The sequence below is a fragment of the Sus scrofa genome, chromosome 15, assembly GCF_000003025.6.
Source record: "Sus scrofa isolate TJ Tabasco breed Duroc chromosome 15, Sscrofa11.1, whole genome shotgun sequence".
NCBI lineage: Eukaryota > Metazoa > Chordata > Mammalia > Artiodactyla > Suidae > Sus > Sus scrofa.
Window position 1 is genome coordinate 106925204 of NC_010457.5, and position 27279 is coordinate 106952482.

The following is a 27279-nucleotide window of genomic DNA, read 5'->3' on the forward strand; positions in this document are numbered from 1 at the left end:
ATGGCAAATTTCCTAAGGTATGTTGAGCTTAACTGATTCAGATGAAGAAATCAGTTAATCTATGTTACGGCTTTTAAAGAAGAAATCCCAATTCTCTGAGACTTCCATGATCTCATTTTCTCAACTAAAATCTGAATTCTAATTAATAGCCTTATGAAACATTTTTTCACAATCATGTATTAAAAAAAATCTGTTGGTATTCCCAAATGTGTATTCACTAAAAAGAGTAAAGACAGGTCATGATTAAGCCATCTGGGGAGTTCTCATCATGGTTCAGTGGAAACGAATCCGACTAGTATCCATGAAGATGCGGGTTTGATCCCTGGCCTTGTTCAGTGGGTTAGGGATCCGGTGTTGCCACAAGCTGCGGTGTAGGTCATAGACAGGGCTCGGATCTGGCGTGGCTGTGGCTGTGGTGTAGGCTGGCAGCTGTAGCTCCGATTTGACCCCTAGCCTGGGAATGAAAGTTTTAGGCTGCCAGTGTGACTCTAAAAAACAGCACTGGATTCTTAAAAAAAAAAAAAAAAAAAAAAAAAAAAAAAAAAAAGCCATCTGAAGAATAACTATTCAGTAACTTTAACAACACTACTATCTTTCCTCATTACTAACTTTTTATAGTGGGTTTTTTTTCCCCTCACCTACTGATTTCTATAAGATATTTAGGTATTAGGAAGGATTATCTCAAACATTATCTTGGAATAAGCAAAGATACCAAATAAATCAAGGGAACATATATTTAGAATGTGGAACCATTTTAATCAAGATTACTCAGATAGTCAAAATAATTCAAAAAAGAAATCAAAGTGTCAAGTAGATAAATGACTCTAGTAGGGAAAGTTAAATATATAAGTACTTTTCTTTGATGGATGAGAAATTCACCAAATAAACAGCTGGGCACAAAACAGCTCTGCGTTAGACCAGAAACCTGGTGAGCCCTGGAGGTAATCCTGCTTCTCCAGGGGCTCACTAACGCCATCTGCCTCTAGGAGACTGGCAACCTCTTTGAGGCCTGACACCTGGGCCTCAGCAGACTTTCCATCTTAGCAGTAGTGATTACTTCTAAGGGGTCTTGCAGCCACAGTGCTCCAACTGGATGGTTGTCAGTCTTTTAACTATGAATTTAGCAGTAACAGGATTATATATTATACACATTTAAGAATTTTACCTCTGTTAAGCTATAGTCTCACCTGTGGGTTTTTGAAAAGTGCGTATTTTTCTATACGTTCCATAAATATAAGCTTGTTTTGGCTATCTCTTGTCCAATTAAGAAGATTTTCAACCAAGTTTTCATGGTCTTCAAAGATTCTCTCTGTTCCAAAATAAAATACCAGAATTTTGTTAGTATTTGTCAGAATTGCATACAAGACAAGGAATCTTGCAAAGTAATTCACAGCAGAATCTTAGAGTCTTAACTGACTGAGAGATTATCTAGTCTTCCCTCTATTTTCAAATAAGGACACACGCCCCAGACACACTTCCTTCAAATAAGGAAGTCACACCTTCAGCAAGGTAACACAGCTGCTACCTGAAGAATTAAGAATAGAATCTAAGTCTCCTGACTTGTAGGTCTTCTTCAGCCTTTTCCTATCCCACCCTTAAAAAAAAACCCCAACATGTTAGTTGCATTTCATAAATTCTCGGTATGAAGTACTTCTAAGAGTATTCAGTTCTTGTCACTTAAAAAATTTTCAAGACGGTTTCTTCTTTATGAGTTTTAATTTTAATTAATTATTTATTTCCTAATTTCCAAATTAAGAATCAAAGAACATGTCCTGTATATTGACCATATATATATTCAAAGAACATATTCTAGAGATACTGATTTTTTGAAATTTCTTGAGAGCTGCTTATGGTCTCATACTGGAATCAATTTTTGGAAATACACCATTTCTTCCTGGGAAGATGTATATTTTCCTGTTATTAGTATCCTAAATACATCTATATTCATTTTTGTCTTGATTACATTGATCACTTTAAAGGTTCTTAGATAAAAAAGTTCTACTATGAAGGCTGACTTGTGAATTTCTCCTGGTAGTTCTGTCAACTTTTGCTTTATACACTTTAATGCTATTATTAAAATTTTAAATGATATATCTTCTGGGTGAAAGTGTGTGTTCTCTTAATCTCTAGTAATGCATTTTGCTTAAAGTCTATTTTGTTTGATATTAACATTGTTAATATTATCTTTCTTTTGATTAGTGTCTTTCCACATTCCTTTTCCTTTCCACCTTTTTGTATCTTTAGGTAAAAGGTCTTCTGTAAACAGCAAACAGATGCATTTTGTTTCTTCATCCTAATAATCTTTGTTGTTTATTGAATGATTTACACTTGTCATACTTTGTTTCCACCATCTTTGGGCTCTTAGTCTCTTGTTTTCTTTTATTCATTTTTCAAATACTGAATGACCACATATTATATTTGAATCACTGCGCTATGCATGATTAAGTGATAATTATTTAAGGCGGTCTAGTCAATCATATATAAAGTAATAGAGAAACATTTCAAATATGGATCTTTAACCCATGGCCATGGAAATAGTCCAAAAACTAGCACCCAAACATTTTCTGTGTATGATAGTATTACATCTATTAATGTGAACCTTTCTAATTTCTCTAAGAATATAGATAATTATTATTAGAATATATGTTTATATATGTTAATAAACTTCTAACTTATGGTTTGGTTTTAGGGTTGCCTATGTGCGTTCTGAGAGGGGTTAATAATTAAATTTTTCTCTGGAAATTGCTGTGAAATATTTAAAGACATATAGGTAGTAAGAGCAATGCAAATACATTTTTTAAACAAACTAGCAAGCTGAAATTGATTAATGATCTAATAAAGTCTAATGAAATAATTATGGCAAAGTTTCTATAATCACACAGCCAATATTACAAGAAGAAAACTCTTTTTTTTTGATTATTTAATTTTGGGGGTGTTGTTGGGTGAGGGACTTAAAATGGATGTCAAAAAGAAAACTTTTTAAAATAGTAAAAGATGGCATAAAAAATGAAGAACTTTTAAAATTTAGAAAAAATCATACCAAACTACAAAACATTGGAAACTAAGGCTTAGTACATCTAACTAAAAATAAAAAAGATGTTGTTACAAATGTGAATAAATATGAGTCGTTAGCAAATGCGTCATATAGAGTTTTTATTTGAAGGGAAAAAGCATCTTGTTACATTAAACACAACTTTGTTCTGGCCATAAGAAAATCTAAAGTGAACTAGAGTTCCCGCTATGGCACAGTGGATTATGATTCTGACTGCAACAGCTCAGGGGTTCGAACTGTGGCCCAGTGCAATGCGTTAAAGAATCCAGTGTTGCTGCAGCTGTGGCTTAGGTTGCAGCCATGGCTCCGATTTGATCCCTGGCCTGGGAATTTGCATATGCCGCAGGTCAGCCATTAAAAAAAATTTAAAAAGAAAATCTAGAGTGAACTGGAAATGATACTCAAAGAAATCTCAAAATACTTGGGGGGGGGCGGGAGAAGATAATGTAAAAAAATCCATGGTTATATTATAGAAAAAAATATATAAAGTTGTCTTCAAGTTGCTTTTATCAGCATGAAAACTGTTCAAATTACAGAGAAATTAAAAAGTTAATTGTAGCAATGATATTACTAACCCATTTGTAACTCGGAGATGGTTTCCACCAGAGACCAGTCTAAACTATACCCACAGTGGGATTTGTCCATCAGGTTATCCAGAACTTGCCTCACTGTTTGCCTCTCGTCCACCATCATCGTTTTAGAACTATCATCAGCCATGTGCACTCTAATCACCAGCTAGAATAGGTAAGAAGGAAATTAAATATGAAGCAAAAAACTGGCATTGTAGAAAGTTCTTCCAGTATTGAGTAATGTCCTTGGCTAAATATAAATTAAAGCACAAACAATGACTTCATTATGCAAGAAAAATATTCTAAAATTAGGTATTAAATAAACAAATTTGAAGCATTTTAAAAATTAAAATAACAAACAGGTAAGATTATAATGAGACTATTTTGTTTCACTCTTTTAGGAGAATTTAAAACCAGAAAGTTACTTTTTTAATAATGCACTTTATCCACAAAAATTAATGTGAAAATGTATTAGAAAGAAAAAAGCCCTCTATAGCTCTCTACATCTTAGAGCTATGTTACATAAACAAGGTAATTCTTCATAAATCTATAAAATGGATAAAAATCCCAAACTAGGACAAAGCTCAAATATCACCTTTTTCACTTGTGCCTCTTTAATTTTCTCTAGGGCAACTCTGATCTTCTCAGCTTTCAATTTTGCTGCCTGTTCCTCCTGCGAACACAAAGCATTTTAGATAAACTAATGCTAAAATAATGAGAATTTTTTGAGAAGTCTTTTATTCTTAAAGATACTGCTAGCATTGAATTTCAGGAAGAATAATATAACTTCACACACAGCGAACATTTTAAAAATAGCCTTGTTCACAAAGCAAGAACAGACATATTATAAAGGAACATTTTTAAGATGCAGACTTAAACATCTCTTATAATAAAACTAGATTTTCATATTCTAGTAATGTAGTAAATTGATTTAATTGTAATTTAATTCGACAGATTCTGTCAAGGTGAAGCAGATGAATTTCAGGTTTTGAGATAAGGGAAACTTGAAGGTATCTATGGGCCTGCTGGTCACTCTGAATTTACACCCCCTCCAAAGTATTAGCAATATTATGCATAATAATGTTTTGTCCTGTTATACTGAAGATGTTATCATCATCAAAAAGCAAAAAGTATCAATTTGTTTCTTTGCAACCATGTAAAAATACTTAATAAAAAATGTACTTTGTTCTCATTAATATAAACCAATACAAGCAGGACACTGTATTATGTTCTAGGTTTTACTCTGCTTTGGAAAAAAAAAAAAAAATCACACAATATATCAATGCCTCATGTCACTAAACTCAATTTTGTTTTTTACTAATTCACGGATTTTTTAAATACCAAATATAATTTTACAAATAATTAACATACAGTAATTTCTACTTTATAAAATCTAGATTACAAGTAGTAATAAAATAAAACCATACTTAAAACATTTGCCTATTTTCTCCTAAAATAACATACAGTATTGTAATATTGGTACTTACTTGTACTTTCCAGCAATAGGCCATAGTACACCGCAGTATTAATCTCCAGTTGAAAAACTCATGTAAATAGATCTTTACTTATAATCAAGGATTACTTTTTAATGCTAAGCTTTTGATTACTCTAGAAAATATCTAAGAAATATATAAAATGCCATATTATATATTCCTTTATTTAATGTGACTTTTTAAAAAAGGGAGAAATCTATTTGTATCAGCCAAACTATCTGCTCTGGATTGTGATTAAAAACCACAATCCATGCATTATTCTTCATTAAAAGCTAAAATTTCCAGGGCAAACCCCCCAAAACTCAATTTATTTAATTTTATTCCCTGTTCTCCTAAATTTCGTTGGCTTTCTTATTTCTGAACTGCTTCTTTTTCCATTTCAAACTTTAGGCTGTCTTCCCTCGTTTCAAGCTTAGTATTTACTACTCTGTGGAACAGAGGAGAAAACAGTTTGCCAGAAATCTGATCCATTTCAATGGAAGCAGTCAGTAAATTAACATAATAACCAAGGTCTGGAAATACTATCTCACTGTAAACCCAATCAGATAGAGAACAAAGAACTGCATTTTAACAATGAAGAGGAGTAAGATAAGACCTGATTCTTTGGCTTTATAGATATACTCCTTTGATTTAAAGATTAAATCATCCTATTTTCTTTATGCAAATACACAAATTACAGAATTATAAAATATGCTGACTGTATAAAAATATACAGTAGGCATAAAATATAAAATCTAGAAAACTAAACTGTCATTAGAACTCTCAGTTTCTTGAACTCTGTGTTGTAGAGAAATGAAATCTTATTAAATTACCAAACTATGTGTTTCTGATGAGTAACACACTACTCTACAGAAGAATTTCAAGAACTAGTATTTTCCAGTGATTTTTATGAAATCAGACATTTGACCAATTGTTTTGGAAGAAAAAGGGAAGCAGTTTTATGAGTGTTTTCTCAATGGGATAATGACTATATGTTCTTCATGGCTCATTTGTCACATACTGGTATGAATGGCTGCTACAAAGAAGAAAAATTTACCAAGGCATAATTTCAAGTTCCACTCCATTATTTCTGAAACACAAATTTAAATCTCTAAGTCTGATAAGGAAAATCTGACAGAATCAATGCTTTGCGTATTTGGAATATAACATGAACTTCTAAAAGGCCATATTCTTTTATGATATTATAATTAATCTGCAGAAGTTAAAAAAAAGTTTAGAAGATGTCCTCAAAGCCAACAAGCATTTTTTAAGAAAAAAAGAATATTCAAGAGAATGAGAAGATAAGCCATTGACTAGGAGAAAATATTTGTAAAATATTTAACAGACATATCTGATAAAGGACTATTATCCAAAATATACAATGAACTCTTAAAACTCAACAAGAAAATGAACAACTCAATTTAAAAACCGGGTGAAAAACCTGAATAGAACTCACCAAAGAAGATTACCCAGATGACAAATAGCCTGTGAAAAGATGCTCAGTATTATGTCATTAGGGAATTGCAAGTTAAAACAAGGATATATCACCACACATATTAGAATGGCCAAAATCCAAAACACCAAATCCTGGTGAGGATGTGGAGCAACAGGAATTCTCATTCATTGCTGGTAGGAATGCAAAATGGTTTAGAAGCCACTTTAGAAGACAGTTTGGTGATTTCTTACAAAGCTAAACCTACTCTTACGATATGATCCAGTAATTGTAATCATGCTCCTTAGCATCTATCCAAATGAACTGAAAACTTACCTCCACCCAAAAACCTCACACAGATGCTCAGAACAGTTTTCTTTTTAATTGCCAAAACTTAGAAGCAACCAAGATATCCTTCAGCAGGTTAAGTGGATAAACTGTACTACTTCCAGCTCATATAAATACTGAATTTAAAAATACTGAGTTAATTGGCATTTTTTAAAAATGAGCTTTCAAGCCATAAAAAGACTTGAAGGAAACTTAAATGCACATTATTAAGTGAAAGAAACCAATCTGAAAAGGCCACATACTATATGCTTTCAACTAAGTGACACTTTGAAAAAGTAAAACCATGGAGACAATGAAAAGATTAATGGTTGTCAGAGGTTAGGGAGAGGGAGGGATGAAGAGATGGAGCACAGAGAATTTCTGTGGGAGTGAAACTACTCTGTATGAAACTATAATGACAGATACACATCATTTTACATTTGTCCAAACCCACAAATGTACAACACCAAGAGTGAAACCTAATGTAAACTATGGACTCTGGGTGATAATGATGTGTCAACATCTGTTGATTAATTTTAACAAATGTACCATTCTGGCGGGGGATTATAATAATGGGGAAGCTATGCATGTGTGAGGGCAGGTGGTATATGGAAAATCTCTGTGCTTCCTTTCAATTTTATTGTGAAACTAAAACCGCTCTAAAAAATGAAGTCTATTCAAAAAGGGAATATAAGAATTTAAATATGACATTCTGATATTGGTTAAAAACAATCTTTCCATAATCCTGTTTTAGTACAGCATTATTTACCAAATACAAAAGAACACAACCATTTGAAGCACTGACCAAAAAAATAATAATAATAAAAAAAAATCAGTCAATAAGATTAATTTAAACTCCCAGATCAGTTTCTGTTTCAGACTAAAAAGCTGACGCATAGGAAGAAAGGATTAAAGAAAGAAATGAAACCATCAGTTAACATACATTAAACCAATTAGAGTTCCTAGCCATAAGAAACCACATTTACAGAGAGCAGCCAGGTGGGGCCATTTTAACATCCAAATTCAGCTATTCTTCCATTTGCTGAAGATACTACTTACTCTCAATAACGACATAAACTGGTCTGTGTTACAGCTGTCTCAAATTCAAATTTAAGAGCTGAGTCCTTAATTTCAACCTAGGCAAATTTTAGTTTATTCTTCTCCTGTTTATTAGTAAGGATAATCAATCCTTTCCAAGCAGCTTTTTGAAGAAACACTTGCTCAAAATACCACTAACTTTTATAGTCTGAATATCACTAGAGCAAAACTGGAAATAAAAATATTTGTATCAAATTATAAGATTCATAGTATTTTATACTTCCCGTGGATAATAAGCTCTTCCTCACAAAGTTTGGTTTCATCTACTATACCTAAAGCCAGAATCATTTTTTAACCATAACAACCAAGAAAAGGAAGAAAATGTTTTAAGCTCAGAGTGCCGTGCAAGAAAGCAAAGATCAATACATCTTTGCTAATGTGTTTAGATTATATACTTAGAAGACATCTAATGGTTTATTTATTCAGGCAATGCAAATCTGTGTTCAATGTCTGCAGGCCAAGTTTAATACAAATAACAAAGCTTCATTCATCTCATGTTCTTTTCCGTTAGTTAAAGTTGACAAACTCAGGTCTTAAGTTTTCTGCCCCTTATCTTTGGACTATCACTTTCTTCAGGCTGTGTGTCCCACAACCACCCTAAACAGAAGTAAAAACACCTCACACATAATACAACTTAACTTCCTCTCCTACCCCTCCCCTCAAAAGGGCACAAGACAGCCCATTTTCTACCTGAAACACTCCTGTGTGGCTATCAATAACCATCAAATGCCAAGTCTTCTCAAATTTACATAAAGGACAAAAACTTGGTGAAGATCTTATGATTAAACGAAAGCCAATGCTGCGGTTACAAAGTATCATAGCATTCTCTTCAGTGTAAAAATTGGAATACTTACAGAGAGAGTTACGACTGCAAAGAACTGGCTGGTGAATTCCTTCAACTAAGAAATTAAGGCCTTATCGGTTCAAAACAAATCAGACTGAAACTAAGGGGCTTAAGAGTAGTTAGCAGTTTCTTTGTGATCAAGTTTATTTCAGATTACAACAGTAATAAAGTTATGCAAATTAAAATGATTCAAAGAAAACTTGGAGTGATAAAGTTAAATGCCCATGAAATGTTCTAGTCTATAAAACTACTTAGAACCAAAATAATAATAGTAACAACTAGTTTACTTCTCCTCTGAAGAAATCATGAAACTGTTACTCTGAGAACTAACATTAACTGAACACCTACTTGCCTCACACCAGGAGGCATGTTACACATGGTATCTCTTTTAATTGTCAATAATGCAGGGCTAACACTATTATCATATCCACTGTACTGATTAAGGCCCCAAGAAACTTACCTTTAAAGACCATACTGGCAGCTACCAAGTGACTACCTGCTTGCTCTTCCCATTATAATGTCATAAACCCTTTTGTCCTTAAGGATTATAGCATAAACTTATGGAACGGCACTAAATAAAAAGTGCTTGTCAAAAATAAAAGACGTGCAGTAATACTACTATATTACATTTTCGTAACTTCTCTGAAGCAAAGAAAACGGTGGTTAAAGTACTACAATCTTTGAAACCTTGATGGTCACTAAAGGATCATTCTTTTATATACCAGATGCTTGTCTAGACTGTGCACACTTGGGTTTAAGTGCAGGGGATATGAAGTCCCTGCTCTCATGGAGCTTACATTTAACGAGAGATAAGAAAGAAGTAAGTGATAAGTCAGTTAGTGGTTAAGTTCTACAGAAAAAAAATAAATAAACCAGGTTAAACGAGCAAGGAGCGACAAAGACACATTATTAGGTCAGGACGTCAGGGAAAGCCTTTGAATGGTACCCAGAAACTTTCTCTCTCTTGTGCCCTTTTAAGGGGAGGGGTAGGACAGAAAGTTTCTTAAAGGGCATCAGATCAGCAGTGTGTCCTTTGCCCACCTACTCCTATTTATGGCAAAGCAGTCCTGTGCTGGCATTAACGCTGCTCCTAGAAGAAACAGTTTGGCATTGTTTTTGCAGAGGCTCCTGGCTTAGAACTGCACATGGGGTGGTTACTTCATTAACACTGGTATAATGCCAAGTGGATTGGTGGTGGGAAAAGAACAAAACACAAGCATTCAGTTTGCACCCTTGGCCTAAGCAGTCTTACTGCATTAATTTTACTGTGCACTAACTACATGGCATTACAAAGTCCTAGCTGCAAAAGTGCAGATCAGAGGTGGGTCAGTCGGTAACTGTGACACAATGCTTTTTGGTTAAGAAGAACCAGACTGCCACACAGGTGGTATGAAAGACGTATAAATTCAATTTAGTTTCAAAACAGCCATGAGCTCTGCTACAGAAGGCATTGACATGGAGAGGCCCCCGTGGCTCTGATTATCTAGGAAATTCTGCCACCTCATCCTTGAATCCATACCCAACTCCACCCTAAATGTTTAGGTTCTATGCTACTGAGTCACCTTCCTGATCAAACTCCTGTTGAATATAATAAGCAGGGCAGCACACTTGAGGCAGCTAGAGTCAGATGTTGGCTACATAAACCAGTAACGCCACCACTCGGCAACGGCTCTGATGCTGCAATGGGTATCAACATCTCCTGGGCATAAGGAGATGTTGCATTTATCCCAAACTTGCAAACAACTACTCTCCCTTTGGCAGGGACTCTGTTCTGTTCACTGCCGTATCTCAGAGTTGTAAACAGTGCTGGCACATAATAGGTATTCAGTAACTATCTGTCGAATGGATAAAGTTATTCTCTTCAGTAGTCTCCCACTGTGTTTAGGGGGAAAAAACAAACACAACTCCTTAGCATGTCTTCAATGACCTGGTTCCTGTCTGCCTCTCCAAATCCAAATCAAGTCACTCATATCTTCATTCAACTACTGTGGCTCCAGCAACACAGTCTTTCTTCAGCTTCTCTAACATGCCAGGTTCTTTCCTCCCTGGGCCTCTCTACTTGGAACATTACCCTTCACCATCAATCTGGCTTCTTTTTATCCTTCACACTTTAGATTAAATGCTACCCCTTTAGAGGGGCCTCTTCTAATCTTACCATCTAAAGGAAATATAGCCCCAATCCTCCCTGACAACTGTTTTCTACTGCTTACCTTGTTTTCTTTATAGCACTTGACATGATTTAGAATCTGTTTACATGCCTGCTTGTAAACATTTACTCTCTATCTTCCTAAGCAGACTGTGAGCTGCTGAGGGCAGGGAGGTTGTCCACTTTATAAAATGTTTTATTCCAGCACCTAACTCAGTATATGATTGAACAAATATCTGTTGCATAAATAGGCAATAGAAACGGTAAAATGTTTTACTTCATCTGAGAGCAGGGTGCAAAATGGACTGGAGGAGAGACAGGCAAAAATATGGAGACAAGTGCAGTGGCTCTAAGAGATATGAGGCTGTTTCTGAGTGGAAATGAAATGGGTGGGTAAACTCAATCAATCCTTCAGATTCTGACAAACTTATTGGAGCTCTGAGACAGTAAGTGAGAAGAAAGGCACCACAGACAGTAGAGGGCTTGAAACTGGCTAACTGGGAGAATGGCAGCATTCTAAACAAAGACAGAAGTGTCAAACAAGAAGATATAAATTGTGAGGCCCCAGGGAGAGTGTGATTAAGAAATCTGAAGACCTGTAGAACTGGAGGCACAGGTCATCTTCTAGGAATTGTCTGACAGCGATCTGGAAAGTGCCTGGCTCTCAGGGAGAGAGATCTGATTTAGAACAGAGATCCTAGCTGAAGTTATAAGTGTGGATTTCAGGGAGAGAGTAAACAGAGAAGAAGAGCTAAGAAGAATGAAAGAACTTTGCTACGGTTATAATACATGGCTATTGCCTGTTAGATTTCTACATTACCCTGATCTTTAAGCTACTTCCACCCTATTCCTCGATCTCCTTTAAGGAGAGAAACAAGAGAAGGCGTTTCATTGTTGACTTGGGTCTTCTCTTTGAGCTGCTACTCCGGGAGATTTTATTTTAGCTTTACTATCTTCTTTTGCAAGTTTATAAGTTTAAGAAGTAATAATTTCTTTAAAAAAAAAAAAAACTCCGCAAAACCTCAGATACAATAACCACTTAGAGACATCAACCATAATTACTCTGTATCTTCTTCAGAAACCATCCTAAACAAGCCTGACATACTTGAATTTAACATTATTTAAATAAAATAACTAAAGACATGACTTGAAAAGAGGTAGAAAGCTATTCATCTTCTCTATTCTGTTCTTCCTGTTAATGGTAACAATAGCTAAATTATTTTAAATTGCTGTAAAATACTAGCCCATTGACAATTCAGCTGGACTGATTCAAAGCATTTTGAGGGCACAGAACTGAGAAATTTAAATTGTAGCCTTTTCTTCCAATTTGATTAAACTAATGTAAAGTAAGATTCTGTTTATATCAATACATGTTTAATTAAATGAGGCATTGATAATATAAACAAGAACTAGAAAACAAAGTCTGCTAAAGAAACTCACAGCATGGATGACCACTAGTAGTAAAAATTAAAATTAAAGCAATGATTTTTAGACTTTAAAATGAAATACAACATTAAACTAGAAAAGTACAACACACTTATTAGGCAGACTGTCAAATATTTACAAAAGTTAAATTAGTGAAAATCACTGAAAATATTTCCTACTCTCAGTATTTTCTGATAGTCACTAAGATCATTAAATAATTATCTTCAATGAGAAAAAAATACCTCCATTAAGAACAAAGGGTCTGAAATAACAAAGCACATCTGAGAAATCTGAGAGCACAATCAAAAACAGAAATTACATTCTACCTACAAGGCAATAAATATTTACATGCAGGTGGAAGAAGTAGTATCACCTTGGTCAGCAAATGAGAAGGTTTTCCTGCAATGTTTCTCAGAAGAAGGGAGGTTTCCCTGTCCAGATAGGAGTGCTTGAGCAGAAAAAGAGAGAGAGAAACAAAAAAAGGCAAGAGAAGTCAGTGGGGGTTTTATGTGTTAAAAATATAAAGTAGACAAAACAAGAATAATTCTCTACCATTAACTTCATATTTTCCCTAAACTCAGTGAAATGTGTTCAAATTAAAGAGGGGAAAAAAAAAAAAAAAAGAAAGAAGAAAAGGAGACTGGGGGAAAGACACCATCTATGCCAGTAGGCATGTCCTAGTCCACATCTGCAGATCCCTCACTCTGGGAAAATGGATCACACTCCACAAAGACAACAGAGTGGTCTGTCCTCTAGGGCTTGTGGCACAGATAAATAAGTGTCAAAGACCAATGAGTAACCATAGTTCTTCCTCTCACTAAAGCCTATGTAAGACACCACAGCTTTAAATAGCACAATCTTATAGAAAGAAAAAAAAAAAAGACTGCCTCACTTTTAAATTTCTCCAAATATTTCTCACCAAATCAATGACAGCCACATTGAGAAGAAAAATATCCATAAATATTTTGCTTAATAGACACTTGTTTTCAGTAAAATTTCATTATTTCATTTATATAAGAATACTAATAGTACTGTATTAATCAAGTAAAGCACTTGTATAGCAAATGAATAATATAAACAAAATATTATGAAGTGTTTCCCTTAAATTGATTAATTCAAGCAATTAGTTTATTTTCATAAAAATGGTTTGTGAATAACATAGTCACTAACTATCATTTTTCCCCTTAAAATATTTTTAATAATACAGTGTAAGGTATATTTATGTAACTGTATTTCAACTCATATAGTATAAATTGCAGCTGTTTTGTTATATGTGTCATATAGAACTTGCCTGTCCCTAAGTAATTCTAAGTCAGTATTTTTTAATGCTATGTAGTTAACTAACCACCATTTAAAACAGTGCTTGGCACAGCTGAGTGGGGTTACAGAAAATATTCTCTACTACTATATTTTAGAAATCTAAGTGTGTATCAAGTTATTCTTGAGAAATAAATTTGAGAGAAACATAAATACCAAAACAGCACCTATTCTCATAAAGATCATTGTCACAGATAATAAAACACATTACTTCAAGGTTAAAATACTGTTACAGAAAATAGTATTAACTTAACCTTTGCTCATATCTACACTATGTTGAGTTGGGTTTGCTATGTTGGATGCTACTGTCTGCATTTTTTAGCTTTGTTTTAGTTCAAGATGACCCTTACAAGTACTCCTGCTCCCTTCACTCACTCCTGTGGGTAAAAACACAAAAAACCCTAAGGTTTATAACAAAAATTGGGCATATTCATCAATATTAACACTAACAAGGTCAAAAAGTAACAAGAACAGAGAAAATTATCCCTCGGTCTTCATTTACCTAGATGGTATAATCCCCTGAAGGTAAAGATTAGTTGGCTCATCTATAAAGGTGCAAGGTAAACAGAACTTTCTGAAAATTCAGTTTGAGATTAATAATCAGCTAAGACCAGGGAAAAAATTGAGACGGACAATTAAAAGAGCAACTGTAACTTTCATTGCTCTTATTCTCATTCATTTTTTGCCATTCACATATAACAGGGAAAATGTATTCTTACATAATTAGGTAAAACATATAGAAAAATGATCCTCCAAATGAGTAGAATACCTATATTCAGAAAATTATATTTCAAATTTTTAAAAAATATGCTTGAGGCCATCAAAACAAATTATTCTTTGGTAAATATAATTCTAGACATTAAATTCAAGTTTAAAGAAAAACTTAAAAAATCTACTTCCAATTCAAATCACCTCAAGACTTCAAATCACTAAAAAAAAAACCAAAAACAAAAAACAAAAAAACAACTAAATCTCATCAGTAAGAAACGTTATCTAACTGTATTTGTTTAAAGACTCAAAAGTAGAAGTTACCCATTTCGACATACTGAAAAGTTTAAATAAATTAAAAGGGGATAATCATCATGGTTGGTGACCCAAAAATATGCCACATCTAAAAAATGAGACAATAAATAAATTAATTAATAATGAGAGCACAAACAGTAGTTGAACAAGCTCATAAATCACTTTGTGTTTGGGGCAGTCAGGCAGCCATGCACTGCTTAATCACTGGCAGGAAGGGAGGCTGGGTCTCCACGTTCCCTCTAAGCTACAAGTATTTGTAGCAATAAAACCAAAAATCTAGAAAGCAGAAGTAGCAACTCCTTCCTTCAATAAATGCTTTAATTTATTTATTTTATCTTCCCCTACTGGCGCCAGTCACACATAGCTCTGTAATTCCTCAGAATGCAGGTGGGCATGCGGGAGAACTGGTTACTGGAGAAAGATGTAAGAGGGATGAGGAGAGTGGTGTGCAGGTGGAGGACTGAAAAAAATGAAAGACAGTGGTTTTGAGCACATCGTTAAATCTGCCTCAGGTGTGGCATACGTTACTGGTAACAAAAATGCACATGGCCTCTTCTAAATAGGTTTTTCTTATATTTTCTTTCATTCACCACTAATGACACAAAGTCAGCCTATTTTTAATCCATTTCCCTGGTTTATCAGCCCATTTTCTTTCTTTTTTTGTTTTTTTAGGGCCACACCCGCAGGATATGGAGGTTCCCAGGCTAGGTGTCGAATTGGAGATGTAGCCGGAGATGTAGCCACCAGCCTATGCCACAGCCACAGCAACTCAGGATCTGAGCCACGTCTGTGACCTGCGCCACAGCTCACAGCAACACCAGCTCTGTAACCCACCAAGTGAAGCCAGGGATTGAACCTGCGTGCTCATGGATACTAGTCAGGTTTCTTTCCGCTAAGCCACGAAGGGAACTTCCAGGTTCCCCACTCCCGTTTTTCATTTATTCAACTATTTATTCAACTTTGAGCCTGGAACCATGCCACACAGTAGAGATGCAAAGGTGACCAAGACAGGCCTTCCCTGCTTTCACAGAATAGGGAGATAACTAACAACAAAAATACTGTGTTAGGTGGTACAGGAGCAAGCAGGAGGTAGAGACAGTATCTCTCCCAAAGTTAGGGGCTCAGCAAAGTATTTCTGAAAAAGTCTGGAGTCTTGGAGGATGAGAGAGAGGGAGCTGTGGGTGGGAACGAGAGCAGAGACAGAGAGCAGATGGAGATTTTAATGGTTCTCAAAGCAGGTGGTGCTTCCCTCAAGGAGGCATTTCAAGAAAATTATGGGGATATTCACAGTGAAGAGGAGGGGGCATTACTGGTATTTATCAGTAGGTAAGTCAGAAATGCTAGATGCCCTGTAAGCATGGAACAATGTCACATAATAACAACCAAAGTCCCACATCATACATAAATCTTTAATGTCTTTATATGGAAAACCATGTAAGATGGGAATTCTGGTTTATAGCAATCTGAGTTCAGAACTCAGTAACTCCATTTTACATATAAGCACGAAGTATTTCTGTGCTTTACTACTTAATATTCAATGACTTCTAGGAATGCTATCTACCATGTAAAATAAATTGAGGGAAGTTTGCACTTAATTTTGTTCAACATTTACCAAGAATTATTTGTTATGTTGGAAAATCATTTCACCAATGGAAAGTCAGCTTGAAGTAAGACTTTTCAATACAAAAACTGGCAGTATGCGTGTGTACTCTACCACATGCAAGAAATGACAGAAGAGATCTGAAATTCCTTTTAATAGAATTAAGGACTAAAAACTATTAAAAAATAATGAAAAAACATGAAAGGCAGGAATTTCACTGCTTCATTAATAAAAATTATTTTAAAATATCTCACTGTCTTTAAGTTATTTAAAATAGAGCACAAGAAGTCTCTTAAATTTAGTAAAAAAAAACAAACATAAAAATCATTTCATCACTATCTCATCCCATACTACAAGGCAGGGAATGATTTTGTCACTGCAACTATAAAAAGACTCATCTTATTTGCAAGAATCTCTTACTTCCCCATTTTCTTTTCTTTGGCAACCTATAAATTGTCTCAGTACATAATCCCTACTTCAGTTAAGATTATTTTCCTTTTCTTTTTCCTTTTCTTTTTGTCTTTTTGCCATTTCTTGGGCCGATCCTGCGCATATGAAGGTTCCCAGGCTAGGGATCCAATCAGAGCTGTAGCTGCTGGCCTTCCCCAGAACCACAGCAATGCAGGATCCGAGCCGCATCTGCGACCTACACCACAGCTCACGGCAACACCGGATCCTTAACCCACTGAGCAAGGCCAGGGATCGAACCGCAACCTCATGGTTCCTAGTTGGATTCGTTAACCACTGAGCCACGACAGGAACTCCTTATTTTCCATTTCTTATTACAATATTCGGTTATGTTCTGTCTGCTATTTGTCATAACATGTTTTAATTCTGCTTTTTCCTATAAAAATGAATTCTGATTTTCTCACTTTTTCTTTTTTCTTTTTTTGGTCTTTTTAGGGCCACGCTGGCAGCATATGAAGGTTCCCAGGCTAGGGGTTGAATCGGAACTGTAGCTACTGGCCTGCGCCACAGCCACTCCAGATCCGAGCCACATCTGCAACCTACACCACAGTTCACAGCAATGCCGAATCCTTAATCCACTGAGCAAGGCCAGGGATAGAACCCGCGTCCTCATGGATACTAGTTGGGTTCATTAACTGCTAGGCCACGATGGGAATTCCATTCTCACTTTTCTAAATCCAAAGTTCTTATTATAAGCAGGTGTAGGATTTGACTATATTTTACTGTATCTTTTAATATAGTTTTTAAATGGCTAATCATTTAAAAACTGAAATAGATGTTATAAGTTATTTTTGGCTATTTCTCCTTTCTAACAGGTATTGGGGCATGAATTTCACTTTAAAAATAGGTATGTAGGTAGGTTATATTATCTATGGATTTCATTTGGGATCGTAAAGACAGTGTTATAAATTATTTGTTACAAAATGGGGTATTGGGGCTGAAAGGTTTGAGAACTGCTGCCTGGGCAGAAGAGACAGGTAGATGACAATGCAAATATTACACTAAGTGTGGCTGATGCTTTAAAGCGCAGGGGAGAGGCCAGAGATAAGGGTGGAGAAGTGATTTTCTCTAAGCAGGATATAATACATTAGCGGGTTGTGAAATCAATCCACTGGGTTACTACCAATGTTTTTAAAGGATAGGAAGGGAGGGAGGTAGGGGAGGAAAGGAAAAAAAGGGCTGGGGGGAGTCTGATTCAGTTGGGTGGGTGAGCTGGGATTTCTTTTTTTTTTTTTTAAGCTTCATAGATGACAATGAAGCAGAACTGTCCAAAGGAATTTTTTCTTTTTTAATAGCCATACCTGCAGCACATGCAAGTTCCTGCTTGGGCTAGGGGTCGAATCAGAGCTGCAGCTGCCAATGTACACCACAGCCACAGCAATGTGGGATCTGAGCCGCATTTGCAACCTACTCCACATCTTGCAGCAATACCAGATCCTTAACCCAGTGAGCAGGCCAGGGATGGAACCCACATCCTCATGGATACTGGTCAGGTTCTTAACCCACTAAGCCACAATGGGAACTCCTCCAATGGAAATTGAGTATGAGACAGAAATGTACAGTTTTCTAGTAACCACATTTTTAAAAAAAGTAAAAAGAAAATGATGAAATAAACTAATATTAGTGTCTTTTATTTAACTAAAAATATCTAAAATATTATAATTTCAAAAAGTAATCAACAAAAACATTAATGAAATATTTTACATTCTTTTTTTCATACTAAGTCTTTGAGATTAGGTATATATTTTTATCTTTATAGCACATCTCTATTTGCATTAACATTTGAAATACTTAATAGCCACACAAAGCTAGCGGCTACCGTATGGAACACTGCAGCTTTGAAGCATCCACCTTAGTCCACCACTGACCAGAGGATACACTTTTGAAGAAATTAGGTTTTCAGCTAAGATGAGTGCAAAAGAGGCATTACACCTGATATCCCCATTCTGAAGAACAGCTTCATTTTTTAACATCTTAAGAAATTTACAGAAGCCCTTAATTTCAGAATTTAAAAAAAAGTGTATGGTTTCAGGTTCCAACATAAAATTTCTCTGTATCAGATAAGCCACCACCAAGATAATCTTACCATAATGGTACTGTATCATACAGTTGCTCATTTGTTTTTTTGCTCATCTATTTTTTAAACTTGGTTTAATTTTTATTCAAAAATTGAGATACATGACAAGGTTTCACCATCAGGAGTTCTAAAGAATGCATTTCTCCTCATGGATACTTAAGTAGTCCCATGGACATGTTTATAGAACTTACAGGTGTCAGCTCAGCCTGTTCTTCTGTGAAGTCAATGTGACGCTTGGCCTGCTTGCTGGGACATCTCAGAGAAATAGCATGCTGTGAAAAATGCAGGAAGGAAGAAAATGATAGGTAAAGGAGGTGGAAAAGGGCAGTTCTCATTATCAGGCAGGAAGAGAAAAAGATCACTGAAATGAATCATTGAAAACAAAACAGTAATGAAAAGTTGCATGCACCTCATATTATGCAAAAACGGAAAAGGTAAGAACCCGATAATCCTAACCCTTGATAAGTGAAGGATAACCTTCTTCTAGTTCTGGACAGTAGAGTACTATGAGAGAACTATGCAGAAAAATTGTCCAGGACCAATTCATGCTTTGAACCTCAGCTGGGCCTTAACTGCTTTTTGGCAGTACTCAATCTTTTCTTCTAAATCATTCCCTCTAAGCTTGTTCTACATAGTTTCCAAGCAGTTCAAGTTTCTAGTTTCACCCTTCCACCTCTTAATCTGACCTTATTTCCCTCCATTACTAAGAAATCATATCTTATTGTGAAGATTTTCATCCTTAAACTGCATCCTATAACTTCATCCGTATTCTCACCCTTCTCTCCAGTCCTATACGAATAAATTCTCCCTTTTCCCTGCCAGAGTTAACCATGTCCTAGAGCCCATGTACTCTCCCTCTAACATCTATTTCTGATACTCAACTGGTCCAGCTTATTGGGGGTGGAAGGACAGAAAAATATGCAATTCTTCTGGGTACTCTCCTTTTCTTAAACTATCATTTTCTACTTTTCACTGCCAAGTTCCCTGAATTCAGCTACAGTGTACCTCTTACACTTATCCCTTAATTCCCTGCAATCTAGCATCCACCTTTCTTCCCCAAAGTCTTCATCCTTTGAGTTGTAATGCATTCTGTAATTAATTCTCAAAGTTATCAATGACCTTTTAACTAAGGTTTCTGTCTTTCCTACTATAGTACTTCTTTCCCTGTACTTTGGTTGTCTGTACTGAAACCCTTCTCCTCATATGATAAATTATAATCTCATGAGGACATTGTGTATTATGGTCACAGGTTTTTTTTTTTTTTTTAACCCCTTATGACCCAACACAATGCCTAGGTGCCCAAATACTTATGGAATGTATGAATAACTATTTCTTCCTGGCCTTCATGCCACTTGCCCGGCCAGATCAAGACTGTTTTTACTTTTCCTTCTCTACATTTTCTCATTCAACATATTCTACAGCACTGTGTCAATCACTGCACCCATGGGAAGACTACTATATCTGTATTGCCAGTATCCTCATGCTTAGGAAATAAAGACTTAAATATTAAGGGCTAAAAGGGCAGGATAAAGGCAACCAACTCTCAAATAGTCCAGGAAAAAAAATGTATACTTAGAAAAATAATAAAGTAAATGTGGCAAAACATTAAAAACTAGTGGATCTAAGTAGCGAGTTCTTTGTGCTACTCATTCAAATTTTTGTAAATTGACATTTCAAAATAAAAAGGTTTTAAAAAATCTATTCTCTCTAGATTTAATCTCACACAATCTTCCATCATATTTCCAAATGCTTATTTTTTTTCTAAGTCAAAATCCAAAGTGTTCAACAAGAGATGGCTGCCTTTGTGTCATGCTAAACAGTATGATGGAACATTTTATTAAAATTCAATACATTCTTACCAAAGAATGAATACATGCATGTGAAGTAACAAAAACAACAGGAAAAGTGCATATGCAAAGATCAAATGTTACCTTAATAAAGATGAAAAGGGATTATGAAAATGATAGAAAGTTTATTTAATGTTAAATAGGTTCCATTTCCATAAAATATTTAAATACGACAAAAAAGTTACCCCCTTTTCTTCATCACTACTTTCATAAATGTCAAAACTGTGCTCAAAACACTTAAGAAAAGCGAATGCAAAGGTCAATTCTGCACATAAGTTTTGCTCCACACCTTCTCAGATTCAAAAACTTTCATTTGTTATAAATCTATCAAGTTCTCCATCAATCTCTCAAAAGCTCTCCACAAACCTCTGCAAAGTAAGTCATGGGTCACTACTTTCTTGAATTGAATCTTGTGGAGGAGGGGGTATAGAAAAGCACTGATCTGAATATGGGAGCCAAACCATAATCAAGAAATAGCCCTGTGCCAAAGTGGTGGTTATAAAATAAAACTCTTCCTTTTGATAGTTAACACCTTAGATTACAACTGCAAGAAACTGGAAGTTTGTGAGCACACATTAATGTTTCAATAAAACAGATTCACATCCATCTCTTTCTGACAAGTATATGTGCTCTTCACAAATACTGCAAATAAGCAGAACATGATGGTTAAGAATCCAGACCCTGGGGCCTGAGTGCCTGCGTTCAAGCCCCAGCTCAGCCATTTACCGGCAATGTGACTCCAGGCTTACATTTAACCTGTTTCTTCATGTGTAAAATGGTGTAACGGTAACATTTATTTTCAAGGGCTGCTAAAATAATTAAATGAGTAATAAGAACATTACTATTATGACACGAGTGGGAAACCACCAGCCCTCATCTGAATTTTTAAGCTTCAATTCATTTAGATTAGAGCTAGTTTATAGTTGTTAAATTTTAACAATATATTCGGGATTACACTAACACACCACAAGGTGGAGATGTTACTGCATAAATCTCTTTGCCTTCTTTTTTTTTTTTTTTCAACTTTTTTTTTTTTTTTTGGTCTTTTTTTGTTGTTGTTGTTGTTGTTATTTCTTGGGCCGCTCCCGCGGCATATGGAGGTTCCCAGGCTAGGGGTTGAATCGGAGCTGTAGCCACCGGCCTACGCCAGAGTCACAGCAACGCGGGATCCGAGCCGCGTCTGCAATCTACACCACAGCTCACGGCAACGCCGGATCGTTAACCCACTGAGCAAGGGCAGGGATCGAACCCGCAACCTCATGGTTCCTAGTCGGATTCGTTAACCATTGCGCCACGACGGGAACTCCTCTTTGCCTTCTTAATACCATCCAGTTCTGCCTCCAGGTCTGGATCTGAGAAGTACTGGTCGGTCTATTCTTGCCTTACTTCCTCAATTCTGTGATGAAGCAGCAGGTACTGCTGTATGAACTCTACAATCAGACTGTCTGGGTTTAAATCATCGGGAAAGTTATCTTTCATTGTAAAATAGAGATAATGGTACCTATTCCACTATGCACTGTACAGATTCAGGGGGTTAAGTCATGTAAAGCAAAATGTCCCAAACAGACTAAGCACTCAGTAGAGCAGCTGATATTATTTTCTATTCCCCCTTCTCTTCTTTAAGACCTAAAACCAAATAAAGATGCTTTTTTTTTTTTTACTTCCTCATGGAAATATTGCACAAATTTCTAAGAAATCCACACACTAAGGAACAGGGCACACATGCCAGTATTCTCTGGGTTTTGTGTTCTGAGAACCAGGCTTTTCCTTTGGCTTTCACCGAATTCAGATCTTCTTTCATAGGATACCCATTCCTTCTATAAATCTCACTAGGCCAGTGAAATCTAGAACTAAACACCAAGTTGGTACATGTGAATAAATTTAAGCGAGATACTGCAACATGACCCTTAGAATTTTTGAATAAATGTCGCTGTAATAACTAATAGCTCCGATCTTTTAGTCCCGTAAGCCTCTTAAAGTTTCAGAAAGCCCCATGCCCCCCTCCCCAAATCTGGTTAATAGTTCAGAGCAAAAGGTTGTTTGCTAAGAATAATTTGGGACTTCAGTGCCAGTGCCACCTGATGTTACAATAAACACAATCGCCATTTTCCTTCCAATACTTCAGAATTTCTGCACACCTTAATTCTGTAACAGTTCTGAAGAGTGAAAGAAGCAAAGAAATTACACTGAAGCTATGATATGCTGTGTTGCCTACATCACAAGTTATAATGTGTGTCCATGAAAGATTTCATTAAAAAAAACAAAACAAACATATGAGGGGGAAATATACAACACTGAAAAGTTTTAGTAGCTCATATACTCAGGAATATTTTCCTATCAAAAAATTTATAATACAATCATCAAGTATCCTTATAGACTCAGCAAAACTTTTTGAATCCACCATCAACTTCAGGCAAAGCATCTAAAAGCATTTTCTTTCATTGGGAAAATACAGTTTCATGTATAAAATTCCAAATTCAGAAGAATCATTAGTTTATACCCTATGAGAAAATAAAGGTCTGTTTTGCCATTAACCTTGTAACAGTAAATTCTACTTTATATGAAGTTATAACATGAGATTACTACTTAAATTTGCAAACTGCTGTCTTACTGAAAAGTACTGTTTTATCAGTTACTGTGACTAAAGTACCAGTAAGTCAGCTGCAGCATATACCTCACATTGCTTTAGATAATAAAGAGCCCTTATTAGAATTTACTTCAACTACAATGAATTCTAATTTTAAAAACTTGGCAAATGAACATTACTGGTGGATTTCAAAAGAATATTAACTAAAAACATTCTATAATTCATTTTTATGTTTATCCATGGAAAATATTTTTCTGCTAAAGCCTTCTTTAACATTTAGGAAATAATCATTCTTGATAATCTGCTTCAGTTTATTTTTTTTTTAAGATACTGATAAAAGTTGGGAGACAGATGTTGTAGTTTTGGAATTCAAATACAGACTTACCAGTTTTTTGACCTACTTAATCTCTTTTTTGGAATAATGCCCCTACCAAAGGGATAGTGGGAGGCTTAAATGAGATAACGCATGTCAAGTGCCTGGAAGCAGAGTATTTCAACAAAAATCAAGGAAAAAAAGCCCAAGGGAAAAAGACATACTGTTGTGCAATTATACTTCTGGCTTCAGAGAGCAAGGAGGTAGAAAGATAAGCTACAGAGCTACTTTATTTTTAGATAGTTTACATATCCACATCCCCAAGATGAAATAGTACCAACCTCAAATTGATTTTTCTAATTGGTATTTCTGTCACCGAAATTTAGTGAAAGTAACTATTCTGTCCTGGGTTTCTTTAAAACAGGTATAATTATTGCCTCAAAAGAACTTAGTTGTTAAGAAAAAAAATTTACTATCAGAGTTTTCACATGTTACTTCATTTGTAGCACTCCATCCACCATCTTGAAAGAAAACAATTGCTGATAATTTTAAAGTACAAGACTTCTAGACAAAGATGTATGGCACACATGCATATATTTAAATGTTAATTCAAATAATCTGATTGCTTCCTATGAGCCAAATAATGTTCTAGATGCTAAGGATACATTAAGAATCAAAGAAATGTTTTAAAAAACTCCTCTCCCCATGGAGCTAATATTCAAGTGAGAGAAGATAGATGAGCAAAATTTTTAAAAAGTAAAATATATAATATTTTAAAAGGTGACAAAAATAGTAATATAAAGCAGAAAAGGTAGATAAAAAATAAACACAGGGCAGAGGAAGAAGAGCTCAGCTTTAAAATAGGGTGATTACAGAGGCCTCGCTGGCACATGACATTTGAGCAATCCCTAAAGGCAATTAGGGGGTCTATCATGGGGAAGGGCATCCAGGCCGAGACACAAGTGCAAAGGTTCCGAGGTGGGCTCTGACTTGTGGCAAAGAACAACTGAGAGGCAGTATGGCTGACAAGGTAAAGGAGGGAGAGAAGAAAGACACAGAGGGGCAGGGAATAGGAAGGTAGATTTGGTAAGGTCCTGCAGGCCACTGTAGGGATTTTGGCTTTATACCGAGTAGAATATAAAGCCTTTGGATATGAAAAGAGGAGAGGCAAGATCTGACTTATCTGTAATAGGACCCCTCTGGCTGTCATGTGGATAAGAGACTAATGGAAAGGTAAACACAGAAAACTAGCTGGAAGGCTATTGCAAAAGTCTATACCAAGGTGATGTTGGATTGAAGGTAGTAAAGGCAGTGAAAAGCGATCAAATTCTGGATATAGTCTGAAGTTAAGACCGTAGAATTTGCTGCTGGATTGGAAGCAGGGTGGAAAAAGGAATAAAGACACTAAGGATTTTTGCCTGATGAACTGGAAGGACGGAATAGCCATTAACTAAGATGGAGAAGACCGTGGGAGGAATAAGTTTGGGAGAAAAGATCAGGGCTTCAATTTCAGACCAGTTAAATCTGAGCTATCTATTAAACAAGCAAATGGAGATATTGATTAGATGTATGAGCCTGGAATTCAGGGGGAGGGACACTGGCTAAAGAAACCTGTATTTCCTTGAATCTAAGATGATTTAATAGTACTTTATTGATCTTTATCAGAAACTGTCAACGACAGCTTCACACAACACAGTATCACTGCCATTTACTAACTGTGAGTGACAGGTGCCACCTGGTTTTAGAACATGGCTTCTCAATCTTGGCACTATTTTGGGTCAGATAATTTTTTGTTATGGGGGCTGTCAGATTTTAGGATTGTAGAAGCACCCCTGGCCTCTACCCACCAGATACCAATAGCACCCTTCTATCACTGTCAGCCAAAAATGTCTCCAGAGTGACCTCTGGGAGGCAAAAATAGCTCCTAGTTGAGCACCATGGTTTTAAAGGGACTAAAATGTAGGAGGGAAAGTATGACTTAAATAAATGAAGTATTAAAATTTGGGAGTTGTCAGTGCGTAAGATCACAAAAGGAGTAGATGCAGACAGAAAGGTTTTCTGAGGACTGCAGCTTCAGGGCACTCCAAGGTCAAGAGATTGTAGGAGACTGAGAACAGCCAATGAGGTAGGTCCGCTCGCTCTTCAAATCGCACCCAAACAAAGACGAAGAATTTTGTTGCTGTTGTTTTAAAGACAAACTCAAAAGAAGACCTGTCAAAATTTTGGAAGCTAGAAAGCATATAGTCACCTGAGTGGTAAACACTCAGAAGGCACAAGGAAAGCTGAATGCTAAGTAAGCTAGCACTGGAGAAAAGCAGAGGAGCACGCCAATTTACATTATTTGTAACCTCAAATGTGTCTAGAAGCAGCAGAAGGGAAGGTGCAACTAAAAGCAGGAGAGTTAGTTGAAAACATACTTAAGAAAGCAGTTAATTCCCAGATTTCCTCCTTTCCTGCCACCTGCAGTGATCGCAGGTTCAGACCGAGATTCATTTATAGGACCCAACAGACCATAGCTTGGCACCAGCTTCACTTAGTTCTGCAGAAAGACAAAGACAGCATGCTAGTATGTGACATGCTATCTTCAGAAGGGATTTATACTGCCCACCAGGGACTTTTTTTGGACTCGCCATTGTAAAAGAAAGATCATGTAACTAAGTACTGAAATCACCCGGGCTTAGGGAAACTTCACAGGAACCAGTAGTACAGTTTAACAACCAATAAATGTAAGTCCAGGGCCTTTCAATGGATATGTTCACACTCATTACAAGAGTCACACGTTGCAAAGCAGGAAGTCAAATTCAGTGTCTTTTCCTAGGCTTCTATATTGTCCACTCCCTCTTCCTGGTCCATATGCACTCATCAATCAGAGTCAATTCACAAATAAACAATATTACCAGGACACATTCTATATTAGTCAAGTTTCTAGTAAAAGAATGCCAGGAGAGGGAAAATCCACGGCCATTCCTCATGAAAAAAAAAAAAAGGGGGGGGGGGTTGTCTCAGATCTGCTATTAACCCTTTCTACTTAACACAGTGATTCTCAAATGGGGGCATTTGGCCTCAGAGGGAACATGCAGCAATGTTTGGAGACAGGCCTTGTTGTTACAAGTGGAGGGGTATACACAGTACTGGCACCTAGTGTGTAGAGGCCAGGGATGCTGTTAAACATCCTATAATGCAAGGATAGTCCCCTACAAAGAATTATCTAACCCAGAATGTCAATAGCGTTGATGGGTGAGGAATCCTGATGCTGAAGGATTAAAGGAAAGATCACATTGAGGATCATTCCTTATCCCAAGTGGGCTGCTAAGCATATGCCCTCCATGCAGAAGACTGGAAGAATCTTCTCTGGAGAAGCTCGACCACCTGAGAGAAAAGACCTAAGAATGATACTACAATAAAGACTACAAAAGACAAAGAAGAATTGTAAGAAGATGAAATCATGGAACACCAATTTTGCTTGAACCAAGAAAGAGATTTAATCAACTGAGGGAAAGTTTGGGCTTGAAACAGTGATAAAATATACAAAGAGCTATTTTAAAATCTAAAGACAAATTAATTCCAGGAAAGGCAAAATGTAATGTCCCAAAAAGGAAATGTAATAAAAATATATACAATTAGCAGTAAACTGCATGTAATACAATCATGATAATATAAACACTGAATAGTAATGCAACCA

The 27279-nt window shown here is 36.0% G+C and overlaps 1 protein-coding gene across 1 annotated transcript in view; it reads right to left on the minus strand.

The window, feature by feature from the left end:
* RAPH1 (Ras association (RalGDS/AF-6) and pleckstrin homology domains 1) overlaps positions 1 to 27279 on the minus strand; it is a 96970-nt gene that overhangs the window by 24378 nt on the left and 45313 nt on the right. Inside the window, 3 exon segments of the mRNA XM_021075323.1 lie at positions 1188 to 1309; positions 3628 to 3787; positions 4217 to 4294. Of these exon segments, the coding sequence (XP_020930982.1) occupies positions 1188 to 1309; positions 3628 to 3787; positions 4217 to 4294 (360 nt within the window).